This window comes from Tauraco erythrolophus, chromosome 1 (assembly GCF_009769465.1).
Source record: "Tauraco erythrolophus isolate bTauEry1 chromosome 1, bTauEry1.pri, whole genome shotgun sequence".
In the NCBI taxonomy this organism is placed as follows: Eukaryota; Metazoa; Chordata; class Aves; order Musophagiformes; family Musophagidae; genus Tauraco; species Tauraco erythrolophus.
The window spans coordinates 119,782,829-119,799,753 of NC_141465.1; the positions used below are offsets into that span (position 1 = coordinate 119,782,829).

A 16,925-nucleotide genomic window follows, 5' to 3' on the forward strand; every position below is an offset into this window, starting at 1 on the left:
CATGAACTCAGAGACTACACTGCTTACACAATCAGTTGGTGAACAGTCCCACTGATATTAAAAGGGGAAGAAACTAAAAATCAGTATAGTCTGCTGTGTAAGAGCAAGAACAATGTATTTAAGTCAAACGTAGAGGATAAATCCAGCATTTAGAATGAAATTTCCCATAAAATTCAGTCTTGTATAGTTAATATTACAATGGAAAATGATTGAAGATTTGTTTTTTTTTCAAGTTGTTTAGTGAGTCCTGAATTACTGATATTGAGCAAAATCATAAACTGGCAGAGTTTGTGGAAATCAGCGTAGTTTTTCCAATGTACAGCTGCCAAGAATCTCCACTGTTATATGTAAACAGGATCCGTCTGCCTCGAATTCATTCAAGGATAATAAATGAGAAATACAAACTAAAATTACCCTTCATATGTGGAGAAGAATGTCTCATGCAGCCACAGTGCAAAACTGTTATATGACAGCACAGGAGACCCTGTTCTTCACCCACGTGCTGAACTCAGTGCTGACACAACCTGACCTGGGTGCAATGACACTGATTTTTTTCCTTTTCATTATGTTCTCAGCCCTTCTGCCTCCACTCTTGGATCCTTACTCATTTCCTCCTATCCTGTCATCAATCAGTTGCTGTTGGAAAGCTGGTTTTTAAGAGCCTCGGGATGGATCTTGTGCCAGCAACATCAGCAAAATCACAGTGCTTAAAAACAGTCACAGCTAACAGCTTAATCACAGTGCTTTAAAACTGCATTAATGAAGTCCTGAGTGAGTTGTGTTCAGGACAACGAATAGGCAGTTAGAGCTTTTAAATTGCAATACTGAGTGATTCTGAAACCAATACAGAATTTTGGTAGACAAGGATTTTAAATATGCAATCATGAGCATGCTTGAGGAGCATTTTCACTACCTGCTCGTGGCTGAGCCATTAATTAAGTACGAGGTCATTCTCATCTGCTGAATGAAAAACAAGGGCCACGGTATTCTCCTGAGGGCTGCCAGCAGAGTCTGGAGGAGACCTCCATCAGCACACTTTTCTTCCACTCACACTTTTATAAAACAATGGAGCAGAGCAGCAGAAACTTTGGGCAAGTATCTTCCCATGTGTTGCATGAAATTATGATGGCGTACAGTTAAGATCTGAGGTAACACTTTCAAAAGCACTCAAACAACTTGGGGACCTCAGTTTTATCTTCAAACATGACTTAATTACTGAGGTCACTAAACCACAGGTGATTCACACAGGGCAGGTCTCTGAACTATCTTTCTGAATTTTGGAAGGTTGTTCCTTAAAGGGAACAATAAATGGGGAGGCTAGAAGTGACCTTTTAAGAGCACAGAATGGAGGTAGGAGAAATCTTGTTTTACAGAGCAACACAAACCTTTAAAGAACTGCTGAGCTCTCCTGAAACTCCCCAGTTTCTACAGTCCTCTGTACTATCATGAAGGGTTATTTTGGGTCTGAACTCTCATATTCTGACAAGTGAATCTCAAATAGTAACAGCGCAGTTATCAGTCAAGTCTCAAGTGCTGTATTTCTTTCAGAAGAGGATGTTCTTATTCTCATTCATGACTGTAGGAAGCCCTGTAGTTTTGAGTGGAGCTGCTAACAAAGCTCAGGGTCTGTTCTTTTCAAATTCATACATTGAAAAGAAGTATTAGCTAGAGATGCTTAAAAGCTTAGTTTAGGACTTGATGGTAGCTGTCAGGTTTACAACAACAGTGGATGGTGTCCTGGTTATTCCACTAATGATCATTTGCTAGCAGATAAAATTAAACTATTTAGAGCTCCATTAATTCAGCAGGAAAGGTCTTATTGACGTTAATTGATCAGATCCTACAAGACTGTTCCTGAACAAGGAAATGGGTTTCGTAGATGATAAATGGCTAACTAACACTATGGGGAGTCAGAGTATCTGTAGTTTAAAAAACAAGACCAGATGCTGCTGTAATGTAGAATTTGAGAAGCATGGTAATGCCTGCTCATCTCCATGATGTGCCTGGTCCTACTGAACATGGACAGTGCAGGTGCATCATAGACCTGGGGCTTCCTGGGATCACCAGTACTGCCTGCTCACTCAGCTGTGCCTGGGAAAAAAGCGTGGCAAGAAATAGCCCTGAGGTTAGATGAATGCTCCTGGCAGGCTGTGTATAGCCCTAGGACCACAGGTTGAGCTCCATCATGTTCTCCATCCTATGCCAACACTGCCTTGTCCGCCATATTTTCTGTTGCATCCTGACCTGTCTGTGTCACCTATTGTTCACTTACACCATCAATGTGTTCCTTCCTCCCTCCTGCATTCACAGATCCTCCCTGTTTCACCATGGACCTCACTCCTTGCCTTTCTTTTCTACTTTTTCCCCTCACTCCCTTTTCTACCACTTGCCATGACACCAAACTTGCTCCTTCAGCACTTCCAGATATTGCCCTGGTGAAGACCTGCCCACTCCTCTACCATGAGCTGCTCCCCTTTCCTGCTTTGTGATTCAAAACACCAGTGGTTGGTAATCAGGGAAAGTAAGTTGAAAGCATCCTTATTTTGCTGTCTAGCTTTTATCTCACCTTTTGACCACAGCAGGCTTGTGAGAAGTGTATTCTAAGAAACTTGAGGTGTTTTAATGATGTGACTCCCTGTCTCTGACATTTAAAAAAATTAAATAAACATCCCTCCCCCAATAATGCAGAAGTTCAGGCTTGGGTGGAGCGTATCATGGTAGCAATGAGAGAGATTTATGGTTCACTTGTCCACTTTCTTACAAGAAGTTTTCGTCTGCTCCACTTGCAGGTAAGTGCTATCAGGTCTAATACACCTAAGCACTTGGCAAGAGAAAATAGAGACCATTTTTGAAACTGTGACTGCTGGCGAGCAGAGCGGTGGGGGGAAAACAGGTAGAGCAGCAGGATCGAAGGCAGAGTGAAGAGGATTAGGAGACCAGTTCTGGGTGAGTGCAGAACAGCCCAAGGGATGGTCCCTGAGGCCATGACACAGCATGAAAGAGCAGGAGGACTAAAGAAGGAGAGAAAATACTAAGAAAAAATACATGTAGGCAACTGTAAAGAAAGCTACATAAACTGTGTATGACAAATCAGTCAAATTTAACCATCTATATCTGATTAGCTTTGTGCCTGTACAGTCACCTGTGCAGCATTCTCTTATATATTGTTCACACACAAGCACATAAATAAATATTATTACATGCTGCCTAGCCTGGAAGGGATATTTTAAATATCTTTGTCCTCCCCCACTTCACCATTTTTCACTTCCACATCCTTGCTTCTTTTCAGCACAACAAAAGTTTCCCAAAAGAAAGCTGTGAGGAGGCAAGGAAGTAGTAGCACTGGCCATATGGAAGATATGGAAATGCAGGAAAAATAAGAAGTTGTCATCACCTCAGCCTAAAATTCCTGTCTGATAAATTATAATTGATTCTTCCTAGGGAACCACCATGGATTTCAATTTGCTGCTAAGATATCAGGAAATGTCAGCATGAACATATTTCAGCTGAAATTTGTCCTATTATGGATACTTACGTGAAAACTGTAATTTGTACCAGTATTGTTTGTGTCAACAGCACATTCCTGAGCCTGGACAATGCGTTAGATTACTGCTAGGAGGCAGCCACGCTGATTTTCATCCTTTTCCTCTACTGCCACTGAAAAATATTTTGGGTTGTACCATACAGTAGAAAAAAAGCCTGAGCTGGTATTTGCTTCTGAAGGTTTCAAACTGCTTGTTCACCAGAGCAATTTGGAAAGGGCTCATCACAATTTCAGAAGAAAACTGGTGGTAGATCTCACAGCAGAGATGGTTTACGAGTTCCCCTTGGGGCGCTTAAAGAAATGCAAATATTTTTGCTTTGACAGTAATTGCATACATCGAGATTACGACTGCAGGTACCAGGAGTGCTGTGCTACTGGCGAAGCTCTTTCGTCGCAGGTAAAATCCCAGCAGATGCACCAATTACTTTACATACTGTTTACCCGCTTTTGGTGACATTGAGGCTAACCTTGGAGTCACCTCCCCCGCTGCCACATTCTCCTTTGTCGTACCACCATTTGTTTTTCAATTTGTCCAAGAGGCCTTGTTCATTCAGTTTTAAAACTGCGAGGTTAACAGCATTTCTTGAAACGATAAAACATATTTTGTAAGAAACTGCACAGCTGTTAAGATGTTAGAAGGAATGAGGACTTAAGCTGTTTATAAGCTTGATCCACACACTAAATAAACCTCTCATTTCCATATTTCAAAGCCCTTGGCAGCACAAATAATTGTGGTTACTTTCAAACGTGAAAAATGTGTTTCTAGTGTCGAAATGATTTTCAGAATGGCTTGGATTTTAACGAGAAAGTTCTATCAACCAACCAAAATGATTTTCACAAAATGATGATAAAATTCTGCCTAGAACTATAAACGATTTGCACAGGTTTATTTGAATCTATCTTCAGAATAATTTTAGTGTGGGCCCAGGCTGATTTTTCAAGCCGATGAGAAAAGGTGTTCCCATATTCTAAAGAGTCAAGATCCAGATGGCCTCTGCTAGATGCTGCCAGTCACCAAAACCATATGGTTTTGACATGTAGCACTTCAGAGTGACCTCCCACAAGCCATGGGCTAAGGCTCCCAAAACGGGCAGTGTGAGGCAGAGCTGGAGAGCAGCGCCAACAGCTCCCACGCTGACTACGATGCTGTCTAGAGCCAATCAATAGAAAACAATGCACAAAGAAGTGTCGGGAGTCCTGCCCATCTGAAGCTTCATCACCTGCTGTAGGCACATCCTTACATTTGGGATGCAGGCTCTGGAGTCCTGCCCCCTTTGCAGGCGTAGCTCAAATCCAAGACCTGGAGTCTAGCTTAGTGCTGTGATTCCAGGGACTGCCCTGCTATCCTGGGAGAGCACCCCATCTCCCAGCCCGAAAGGCATCCACGGTGTGGGGGAGGAAGGTGGCAGTGGAGCACATCCTCTCTGGGGAAACCTGGGGACAGTGCAGCCAAGCAGAAGCTCAAGCGCTGGGAAGATCAAACCCAGCCCATTTGCTGGGTGCTGAGACACAAGCAGATAGTTGAATCTCCCTAAGGACTTTTCCCTGGAGAGTTTATACATGTTATGCTACCACTGGATGTAAGGCGAATCCTGCATCTCTAGCAGCACAATGGCATAGGCACAACAGACTGAAAGGGGTTCCATGAACCTGGTGTCCTCCATCTCATGTTTAAGTGCTCTTTTTTCAGATGAGAGAAATACCTGAGAGAGACTGTGGATCTGTGCAGGCAGAGGGTGGTTGCCAACACGAAGGCTAAAGAGCAGAATCACCGTTTCTGTATGAAATCAAGGCTGCTGGGAGTGCACTGAAACACAGGCAAGAAAGGGACACAGCTGGTCCTTGGATTGGGTTGCTTCTGTGCATGCTCAGAGATTTTCCTTTAGGTGTCCAGAGAGCATTAAGACTGAATGGCAGAGGGTTGACAGTATAGATTACCATACAAATCAAAATATAAGGTACCTGGATTTATGATAGGATCTACAGTCACTACATGACATTTTAAAAACAGTTGATAACTAATCTGCCAAGGCATTTATGCAACCTTCATCACCTCCTGAGGAACCTTTCCACTTGCTGAAGTGTGCGACTTCCTATCTTTATTACTAAGAGCCTTGACAGTCACATATCCTAATGGTACACAACTACCTCAATATTTATTCATAATTCATAATAATAAACTTTTTTCATGTTCAGAGGTCCTTAGTGCATCTATGCCTACCAGACATATACGCTTTCTGGTGGGTGTCTGCCCAGGCTTGCCTACAGATCCGCAGAGGCATATGGAGCGGTGGCATCATACTCTTGAAGCACCATTAATCTCCAAAGGGAGAGAAGAATCTGTGAGGTGCCAGTAGCTTAACAACTGCTCTTCAGGGACAATATGCAGTTGAGAAAGATGGAGTTTCTCTCTGAATTTGTTTAATGATGTCAAGATCTGTCTGTCAGGGCTGAGTGGGATTTGGCAAGAGCTATGTCTGCCAATGGCATTTTCCTCATATCAAATATGAGAGGATGCAACACCTTCAGAGCACATGGAGAAGGGTTGGGGAAGAGAGATCCTCTGATGGCAGGGCTCCATCAGATCTTATGCCACCAGAAGCTACTGGGGCTTGTGATTCACCCCCTCTAGAGACAGCTGGTCTCTGGTACCTGAGGGTCTCTTCTGGTCTTGGAATGGAATTTTTTCTCTCACTCATTAGAAGAGAGCATTCCTTACAACATCGGCCCGTTTGTGGAACAAATGTCAGCTTCAAGATATACCTTTGCTGTCTTCTGGTAACAGCTTTTCATATACCAGAAGCTCCTGCTGGAACTGAGACAGTTCTTTGTTGGCTGGTCACGAAGTTTGGGAACTGCTTGTGCGTAGATCTGACTTTACCTAGCTCCACTGTAGTTACATTTATATGAGATTTTCAATACAGATAAAGTAATTGCTTGTCTGTCCCTGAAAGTGAAAACAAGAACTGTAGGCTGTAGTGGGAGTGATAACAGACTGTTCTTTGCAGATAAAGCTTTAAGGGGAATTTAGCAGCCAGGCTGACAAATGTGATTTTGTGTAAGTGCTCTAATTATGGTTCGCACTCCAGAGGGAGAGGAGCAATTGCAAAATTGGAATGAAATTGTTCATTTGTCCCTTTTGTTCTTGGAAGCAATTACTTTAGAACCAGTCATATTTACTACAGATTTCTCCTACTCAGCTTTTAGTTACAAAGCCTATGCTTTTGGCCTCTTTGCCCCGTTCAGAAAGGTAATTGCGTGACCAGCCTTGCCACTTTACAGACAAATTTCCAGTACACTAAATTTAAATTTTACCTTTGTAAGGACATTGGGACTGAGACATAGATGAAAGATGATCCTAGAAACTATTTATTTGATGTTGAGCAACACTACTTATTCTGAAAATGGCCTAGATATACAGCTTGAGTGTGCTCTGTACAAAGTCAATGTCAAAACTCCTTCTCCCTTCAACAGGAACCAAAGCAAGGTCTAATTTAATGCTAGTATGTCTAATTGTCACACTGGGTAGCAACAACATAAACAGCTGCTTTGACAGTGCTACAGATGCGGGCAGGAGTGATCACTCCCATGAAAAATGAAATGCATCTCAAGGAATATCACTAACTCTCAATTCAACAGGCCACTTAAGCACAGCTTTATTTGAAAGCAGATGGGAAGCCCTATCAATCAATCTGAAAAAGCATTTTCTTACTATTTCCTCTAAGCCGTAGTCTCTCAAGTATGAACACTGAAGCTCACTGAATTAGACAAAAACCTTATGCTAAAGCCTTTAGAAAGATTTTTTTCCATCTTTATCTTATCTTCAGTGAAGATGTTATTTGATAACTCACAACTCTTTTTTCAAGCTTTTCAAGTTAATGTCTACTTAGATCTCTTATCTGGATGTTCTTAAGATGAATGAAAAACAACTAGGTGATTTTTTTTGACAACTAATGTAAGTTTTCATGTGTCATTTCCATGATGAAGGCAAAGAGCTTTCTCTCTTGCCAAATGTTTGAATTTATCTTTCGAAGCATTAAAGATTATCAAGGAACATTTTCCCACAGTCATTTAGAGAAGCTGCAGCTGGTTGATAGTAATCCTAGAGTAATAAATAAATAAATGAAACCCATTCATGAGAGGGTTATTTAGCTGGGTTATTAGCCATATCCATAGACAGTTTCACAGCACAATAGAGAAATGGAAATAAAAAGGATGAAGAAGTAAACGTGGATTTAAGCCGCAATCATTGCTCTGAAATCAAACTGTATGATTTACAAATGTAACACATTATTGTCTTCATCATGTCTAGTAGGCCATGTAAAACCAGGTTAGTTTCACACTGCTTTCTCTGTTGCTTTGTTATCCAGGTCCACCTCAACATGTGGAAATAAACAATTTCCTTCTGGTCAGCAAAACACAGAGAACCTTTGCTTGACACTGCTGTATCTCCCACAGCAATGTTGTAACTGAGATCTCAATAGGTGCAACGGTGACTACATTGAAAATTATATACCTGAGACCTTAGAGCTAGGCTAGATCACTCATACTCATCTGAGACAGTGCTTCATTCTGCCACAGAGGAAGGCATTTTGATGCTTGAGCATCTGTGGCAGAAATTGCTCTTTCATCACTAAAAAATAGGACTGTATCCTCAATACCACACTTTGTCAAAACTCCCACTAAAGAACAATGTGTTCCTCAATAAAGGAATTGAGATCTTTGCAAGAGTAAGGTTTTAATAGTAGAAAGCAGGCAAGCACATTAATATTTGATTCTTAATCCTTGCTGTCGGTGCACAATCCTGCCTTTTCCATCACTCAGAAGAAAACCGAGTCCTTGTATGGGATAGTCAATCCAGTTCAGCCAAAACTGTAGCTCTGGCATTACAGTAATGCCTCACTTCACAATTACTTGAGTGCATGGACAGTGATTTAAATGTATGGATCACAGCTTTTTTTAAGCTGTCTGTAGAATTACAGTATGAAAAACTTGATGAGAATTAAATCATTCTCACTCATTTAAAATCACTTTCCATCTCCCTATAAATAAATAGCAATAAGCAGTTTAAAATGTTAATCAGTGTCACTTCTTTTTTTAAAGAGCCTACTTGTGCCAACTGCAGATATGCCTTTCCCAGTCAGCAAAAGATAAAATTGCACAGACAGATGACAGATGACTACCCAGTCCCTTGCAAAATAACATCTGTGATTCCAGACAGGGATACCTCATCTGCTGCCCAAAAGAATCGCAGTAGGGTGCTTGCCCAAGGCCCAGGGAAGTGGGCAGAGAGGTCTGCTTTGACTTCCAGTGAGTCTGAGTCACAGCAATGGTTAACAGACGACCTGCCTGTTGGACTTCAGTCTGTACGAAGCAGTGACACAGACATTCGACAAACGACCTCAAAGCTATGGCATACAACGCTGTGGTACCTGGCATTAACGTGCTCAACCACAGAAGAGGCATTTCCAAGGCTGATAGAGACACACAAAGATCCCTGCACCACGAGGCAATGAGACAGAGGCCCAGGCTAGGGACCACAGCAGCCAACATCACGATCACTGCTGGAAGTTTGAGACAGTCATATGGGAACATCACAGAGGATGCACCACGTTCTGCCTAATGCAACACTTTAAGCACCTATTTCAGCACAGGAACTCTGCCTCGCTAAGAAACCAGAAACTAAAACATGAAATGCGTCCGGCACAGTAAGATCAAACCCGTTTTCAACAGCCTAATGCCCAGAGCTTCAACACATGCAACAGGTAGAAAAGGCTTTTTCCAGCCTTATTACACTTGAATAAGTATCCACAGTCTCAGCCACAGCTGCTTTTTGTCATCTTTAAACTCCCAAAACCTCTGGATGCACAGTGGTTGATGGGATGGATGGAAACCACCACTCGTCAGCACTGCTGAGCACTATCCGCAAATGCAATTCAGGAGTCAGCCTTGGCCTGAGCACAGGCAACGAGGGAGACCTCCTGCATGAAGTCAGGTCCCTAAGTATTCATTACAACAAAGGCAGGACCTCTGCTGGGAGCATTTAATAACAATCTTTTAGGCAACCGGTAGAGTTTTGCCAGGAAAACTTAAATGTCTTAGATATTTAAGCAGCTTTGACATTTTCCTGAATCCCTTTCCTGAACTTAGACTCATAAATTCTGTGTAACAGGCACGTTAGAGAGCAAAATACTTCCCCGAATCCCAGGCAGATTCTTGGTGAAATTCTGCCATTATCTTTACAGACGGCGGCACTGTTGTTTCACTGCTTAGTGTTGGGGATGTTGTTCACTCGAAATAACGAACAAGCAGGATGTGCAAAAATAACATGACTCACTAATGAGACTGCAGGTACACAGAGACAGCTTTGTTTAAACTACAGCCGTATTGCACAGCGTATCGTCCTAGGACTGCTGGTGCCTCGGCTGCAGTTACTGAGGCAGAAGCAGAGACCCTGAACATCTAAAAAGGCTTTTCACAAATCCTTCCCACAAGGATTTGAAAGCCTTAGAAATCGCTCAGTCACTTAGAAGTCACATTGTGCGGAGGGATGCCACCTCTATTTCACCTCCGGTTCTCTGAACGTGCAGCAAACTTCAAAAGAAAAGTACCTGAATGTTAAACAATCAAAGTACCATAGGTGGGCCATATGAGAGGTATGGACCAGCTGGCAAAATACAGGGATTTGCTTTTTATTCCAGTAAAATCCATGACTACATTGTTGTGTAAGTTTGTACATATATCCCTATATAAGTAGTGCCTGGAAAGAAGTGGGGATCATTAAACTACTGCAGAATGGGAAGTGAAGGCTCGGATGCAGTGGTGCACCCGCAGGAGCAGTTCACTGCAGGAACAAGCTTTCCCAAGACCACAGTGTCACAGCCAGCGACGTGTTGGCAACTGATGACGCGTCTCAAGCAACTCAAAGGTCATTTTCTTCCTTGCATTGTGGACATCTCTCCCTGCAGCTACCTGCTGATGCAGCTGTCTCCCAGACAAGCCCTTCAGCACTGCTGGCGCAGGCTGGAGGGGGTTCTCCGTTGGGACAAGGCAGAGGGAGAGCCCGGTGATGCTGAGTTCAGTGACCTTATTTCAGTGATATGAATCGCAGCTATTCTTTCATAATCTATTCTGTATCCAGCCCAGGTGGCTTGGGAAGAGGAGGCCACAGCTGCCCGAGAGACTCCCCTTGCCACACAACCTGGCGCTTCCCAGATGCAGCTGAGGATCTGTCTCAGATGTATTTAGTGAAACACAAGCGAGTGCATTTTTATAGCTTGTTCATATCATCCATTCAAATGGGTTTAAATTGGAAACATCAAAATGCAACCTTACTAAGCAAAAAATTCAAACCTGCCCAGCTTCTGAGCTGTTGTTTTTAACCATGTTTTGAAAAGTGCTGATGGCAGATTGTAACGCGACACAAATGCAGTGCAGTTTAAGGGCATTTGACAATTCATCAAGAGAAATTAAGTGTAAAGCTGCATGGCACTGGCTGAATATGTTTAATAAATTAGGAATGAAACAAGCACTCTGTTAAGGAGGAAGATGTAGCCAAAGCTTACATCATTCTATACTCAGAAGGCTTGAAGGATCAATAATGCAAATATTAGAAAAGAGAGTTAATGCAAGAGCATTTTTACGAGAAAAACAACCTAAATTTTAATGACACAGGGCCAACTTTGAAATCATGTTTTTTTAAATGCATTCAAAAATTTATAGGAATAATTTTTGTATTGGGATTTATAAAGCTTTGCATGCTGTAATGCTATTTGTATGAAAAGATTGTATTCAAATACTGAAGCACAGCACATATCAAGACATTTTCACATGTAGCTGATGGTTCAAACAAAACAGAGTCTTGGCATTTCTTCACAACAATTCTAGCTCTTCTGCAGTGAGTCTCTCAGGCTTTCCTGCTAAACTCTTCCATTGCTACATACATGCTTATGGGAGCAAGGATGTGACCGGCCATCTTAGCTGAGTGCCCAGGCCCAGAGGAGGATCTACCACGACAGTGAGTGCCTCTTGAATTCCATCTTGCAAATTCCACATAACCCTGAGGAACTGACTGGCCTGTAGAAAGCCAAAAGTCTTGCAAAAAAGCTATGGGCAGGTTGTGTACTGTATTAGAAACTACTACTGTTTATAAATGTTATTGAAAAATCCCCTGTCCAATTGCATTTAAAACAACTTTTCCACAAGAGTATCTCAAAATATTCTACAAACACTAAGAATAAAGTATCTTTACAAGAGTCTGTATGTATTGTTATCCTTTGTTTAGAGGTGGGAATTTTAAAGCCGTGCTCAAATACTTTTCAATTGTGGCTAATTAAAATGAGCATAACACTCTCCATTTAGCCGTTCAAATAAGATGGTTAATTTCCAGGGGCACTGAGTACTTACAGCTTCTATGTATATCCTAAGTATGCAGCTTAGTTACTTGAACTGAGCTTTGTAAATAAATATGAGCCAAACTGACACCTTGAGGATCAGCAGGAGTCCCAATTAATGGGAGACCCACTGCTGCTAAAAATTGCCATAGCTACTTTGAATTCAAAGAAATTCTGACAATTTACACCAGCTAGAGGTCTGATGACTGTAGCTTAAAATATTTATATAAATTGAAAGCTGTTTTGCAGCAAGATATTCCAATTACAGTATGCAAACACTTCTTGGCACCAGCAATTAAATATATATTTTACTTGTGTAAAAACAACTGCAGTTGACCTGGGAAGGCAACTCAGCTTGTTTCTCTGCTTTATACAAAACTTTGCTGTAAATAAAAAATACATAAAATCGTCCCTAGAGTAGCTGTTCATATTGGTTCAGTACACAGTCTTTCGTCTTTTGTAGAAGCAGAAACACCAGTTTCTCTCAACTCCAAGCTATTTTAATTTTTGCTAGCAGCCACCTAATCCTGTTCTCATTGAGCAGTACTGCTTTTCAAAGTACATTTTTTCCTGCTGGTAGCAGCATAAGCAGGATTATGCGAATAGGCTGCTGCAGTCCAACACCTGCAACTCGAAATATGTGTTTTAAAGGCTTGAGTGGGATTTTTCTAAAGTCTCCGAGCATTGGTCTAACACTGTCTCCACACTGCAGGCATTGCTCTGAGAATAAGCATAGCCCACTACCAACTGCCTCGAAACTTCCTCTCACCTCTGGAATATTAGGAATCCTGAGCTCTTTATGGTTTTTATACATTTGATATTGCTGAAAGCACTTACAATAATATTTTCAAATTTGAAATGTGTAAAATGAGCATTTTTAAACACATGCCCCCAGAATACTTAATGCTTTCAGATGGGATAACATTCACCTCTGGCACGGCTGGCAGAAAGCCTTTTGCCTTTTCATACCTTAGGTGAAGCAGATCTCGACTCACAGTTTTGTGGCAGCAGGGTGTTCGGAAGCTGTTTCACCTGCCTCTCCAGTAGCTCCTAAATTTAGGGGCCACCAACTGAGAGAAAATGGTAGTATTGGCACAGGCAGGTGGGGTTTTCTGGCAGAGCACAGGATGCAGTTCAGTGCCAGGCAGAGGTTTCATCAGTTTTGGATTAGTGCTGCTGAAAGACAGGCAGCAGCAGCTTGTGGTGGAGCCCACAGCAGTGAAGCTCTAGCACGTCTCATGCTGTCCCTCTCCTCTCCTACCTAGACTGCATTAGTGAAGGTCTAAGTGACATTATGTGACGTTATCCAGGCGCATGTCGTTGAGACTCCTTATTTTGCTCTATCCGCAAGAAAAAGCCAAATTCTGCAGTTTACTGTCTGTACAAATGAGCTATTTGTTTTTCAAATGGATGACTTGATTTTAACAGGATTGAAAATATTATTCATCATTACTGATGTTGGCCAGCAGATTTAAATTTTCTTTTACATAATATCTTAGACAGATTTGTAACGCATTTTAAGTTTATGCTTCTGAATGCCACAGAACGACTATTTTCACCCAGAATGAGGCTAGGAAAAACCTGTCTCTTTTGGATGCAATTCAGTGCTTACTGAATAGAAATGGGGAGTGGTTCCTTGTATCTTAGAAAGTTGTTCCTTCTTTATATCCATCTCAATCCATTTGATATCACTGACAGATTACCAGGCAGTCTATTAAGATTGTAGACTCTGGTCACCCTACACAGAGGAAGATTTTACTACATCGAAATCTTCCAGCACGAAGCAGGTGGCAGCTGTTTCAGCAGCTTCTAATTTTTCACTCCATTCAACATGTCCCAGCAGTGCCAGAAATACCGTATCTTTGACTGAGCATTTCACAGCTTTCATCCACAGGAAGACCCAGCCCTAGGCTGAATCACCTGTCACCAGAAGAAATGTTACTGTGACCTCCAAAACCAGCCAGGACTCACTGCTGACTCATGACAAATCAGAGAAAGTAAAGTATCCTGTTGGACTCACTGCAAAAATTAGGTTTCCTGGTTCCTAGCTAGCCCCATGTCTCAAAGTGCTCTATAAATGTATGTTCTATTCAGTGGGCAGCAGGGCAGCTAATATAATAAATGCAAGATTTAATGCAGTACTGAAGATATCTGGCATTTTCGGAGACTGGTTCAAATTTGGCAATATTTGAAGAGATTTCACTATCAGACTTCTCCAATTTTTCTTTAATGCCAGGCTGAATCTCACCCTTATTGAACATATGATAAGATGGATAAGGGGAACTATATTTAACATGATCTCCTGTTATTCTACTCCTTATGATATGTTGCTATATTTTCCTCCCTGCAATCAGCAAGACTTCATAACAGCCACTGATTAGTTTAAGATTAAGAAATAGTAAAAAACCATCAGGAGTCACAATGGAGTGACTTCCACAAATAAAGATCCTCAACTGAGCATGTCTGCCTGCCTTTTTCACAAACTACCTCACTGTCAGCTTAAGATGCTCCCTAAAAGGTGAGAGAAGTCCTCTATCCTAGCTAATATTTCAAAGATGTCCTCAGAGAAGAGTCATACAAAATGAGTTGCATTTAACCACTCTCAGGGTGACAGAGATGCAAGTATCTGTGGCAAGAGCCACTGCAAGAGAGAAAACCTCCTGCCATCTTCTCAGCAGCTGCAACTGGAAAAAAAAAAAAAGAACTAACTGCTATTGCTGATCTCAGGAATTCACGGAGTAGTCAGATCCAGTGTGGTCAGCAGGTCAAGGGAGGTGATTCTCTCTCTCTGCTTTGCCCTCGTGAGAACCCATCTGCAGTACTGCGTTCAGCTCTGGGGACTCCAGCATAAGAACGACATGGAGCTGTTGGAGCGAGTACAGAGGAGGGCCACAAAGGTGATCTGAAGGCTGAAGCACTCAGATGATGACAGGCTGAACGAGTTGGGGTTGTTCAGCCTGGAGAAGGCTCCAGAGAGACCTTCTAGCAGGCCTTCCAGTACCTAAAGGAGGCTTATAAGAAAGATGGGGACAAACTTTTTAGCAGGGCCTGTTGCAATAGGACAAGAGGTAATGGTTTTAAACTAAAAGAAGGTAGATTCAGACTAGATAAAAGGAAGAAATTTTTACAATGAGAATGGTGAAACACTGGAACAGGCTGTCCAGAGAGGTGGTAGATGCCTCATCCCTGGGAACATTCAAGGTCAGGATGGATGGAGCTCTGAGCAACCTGATCTAGCTGAAGATGGTCACTGGACGGGGGGTTGGACTAGATGACCTTTAAAGGTCACTTCCTACACAGACTATTCTAGAATTCTGTGATTCTGAGAATGCCTATTTTTTTATTTTTGAAACAAACCCACTATTTTAGGTGTTGTTTCCAGTGAGCACCAATCTTTTGCCTATCTGGTTAGACTTTTCAGCCACCAAGTCCCAGTTTCACTGAAAGGCTGAGGGAGCTGGGTCTCTTTAGCTTGGAGGAGACTGAGGGGGGACCTCATTAATGTTTACAAATATGTAAAGGGTGACTGTCATGAGGATGGAGCCAGGCTCTTCTCACTGGCATCCAATGATTGAACAAGGGGAAATGGATATAGGCTGGAACAGAGGAGGTTCCGCTTAAACATGAGGAAGAACTTCTTCCCAGTAAGGGTAACAGAACACTGGAACAGGCTGCCCAGAGAGGTTGTGGAGTCTCCTTCTCTGGAGATGTTCAAAACCTGCCTGGACGCGTTCTTGTGTGATCTGATCTAGGTGGTCCTGCTCAGGCGGGGGGATTGGACTCGATGATCCTTTGAGGTCACTTCCAATCCCTAACATTCTTTGACTCTGTGATTCTGTGATTCACCTTAATGAGAATGAAGCATGAAATGACTGCAAAGCCAAATACCATCAGCATACTGTACAGTACTGAAACTGCTGTAATACAGCCAGTCTGCTCATCCATTAATTTCTTCCTAGTAAGGAAAGCAATTCCACATGGGACAGCTATAGGGCAAAACTGCAGTTTGCTTCTGAGGGAATTCATTCACTGATGTCAATGTCCACAAAGTTATTAATGTAACACAGCCACTATGTCAAAAGCCATTGGCAACACCAAGAAATCAGGATGGATGCTTGATTTTTACTGTTGCCTGAAAGAGATCTGCACAAATTCCTAACTTCTGCACAGCTGATGCACTGTTATCCGATCTAAACTTAGACTGAATTCTATACGTCTACATGCTTCTATGTGACTCCATACTGATGTTTTTCATAAAGAAAGATTAGAAAGAAGGCAATAAATGGAAAGACTCCTGCTAAGAGATGGTTTCTTAAGCTTTGGTCTAATTATAATGGAAGCACTTTGAAGTTCATTATTTTAATTAGAAGCAGGAAGCAGAAACTGAGAGAAAAAAACAAGGGGTCCATTCCCCAGGTGGGAACTCTAGCTGCAACTGCAATGCAAACAATAAATAATACTGCATAACTTGAGTCTTAGTGAAGTGCTGGTTTGTGTTTTGCCTAATGGCAGATCGATACCATACAAATGAAGCAATTACAGTTGGGTCATATAAAGCCTTATTTGGTCAGCAGCCAAAATGGGGATTAGCTGGAAGAGTTCCTGGGACTTTCTGTTGAATATTATCGCAGAAGTTAATGAGGAAGATCTGATAGGCTGAGACAAACACAAACGGTGCCAGAAACCAGACGAGATGGTCAGTCCAATAGCCAGTGTGCTGATAATTAAAATGCCCTGAAGCCAGCTGAACATCAGTCCAAGATCAGGTGAAACTATCAGACAAGGGCAATCCAATCCCTCTGGCAACCAGCTATATAATGTTGCCACCATCGGTAGAGCCATGAACACAGCAGCAAATGCAGATACACTGACACTCGTACCAGTCAGACCAAGCAGAGTTACATCAATACAGTAATGATCATGCTTGAAATGTTTCAAACACGAGCAGACAGGCTACAGAGAAAGCAAGGTATGGAAATTACTAATAG

At 42.0% G+C, this 16,925-nt stretch overlaps 1 protein-coding gene across 8 annotated transcripts in view; it reads right to left on the reverse strand.

Annotated features, from left to right (window-relative positions):
* GRIA4 (glutamate ionotropic receptor AMPA type subunit 4) overlaps window positions 1-16,925 on the reverse strand; it is a 250,369-nt gene that overhangs the window by 12,404 nt on the left and 221,040 nt on the right. For 3 of the 8 annotated variants that reach the window (XM_086613693.1, XM_086613685.1, XM_086613670.1), the window contains one exon: window positions 4,012-4,126. The exons of the other annotated variants lie outside the window; for them this stretch is intronic. In XM_086613693.1, the coding sequence (XP_086469819.1) occupies window positions 4,012-4,126 (115 nt within the window). The remainder of the gene's footprint in view (window positions 1-4,011; window positions 4,127-16,925) is intronic. 8 annotated transcript variants of the gene reach the window in all.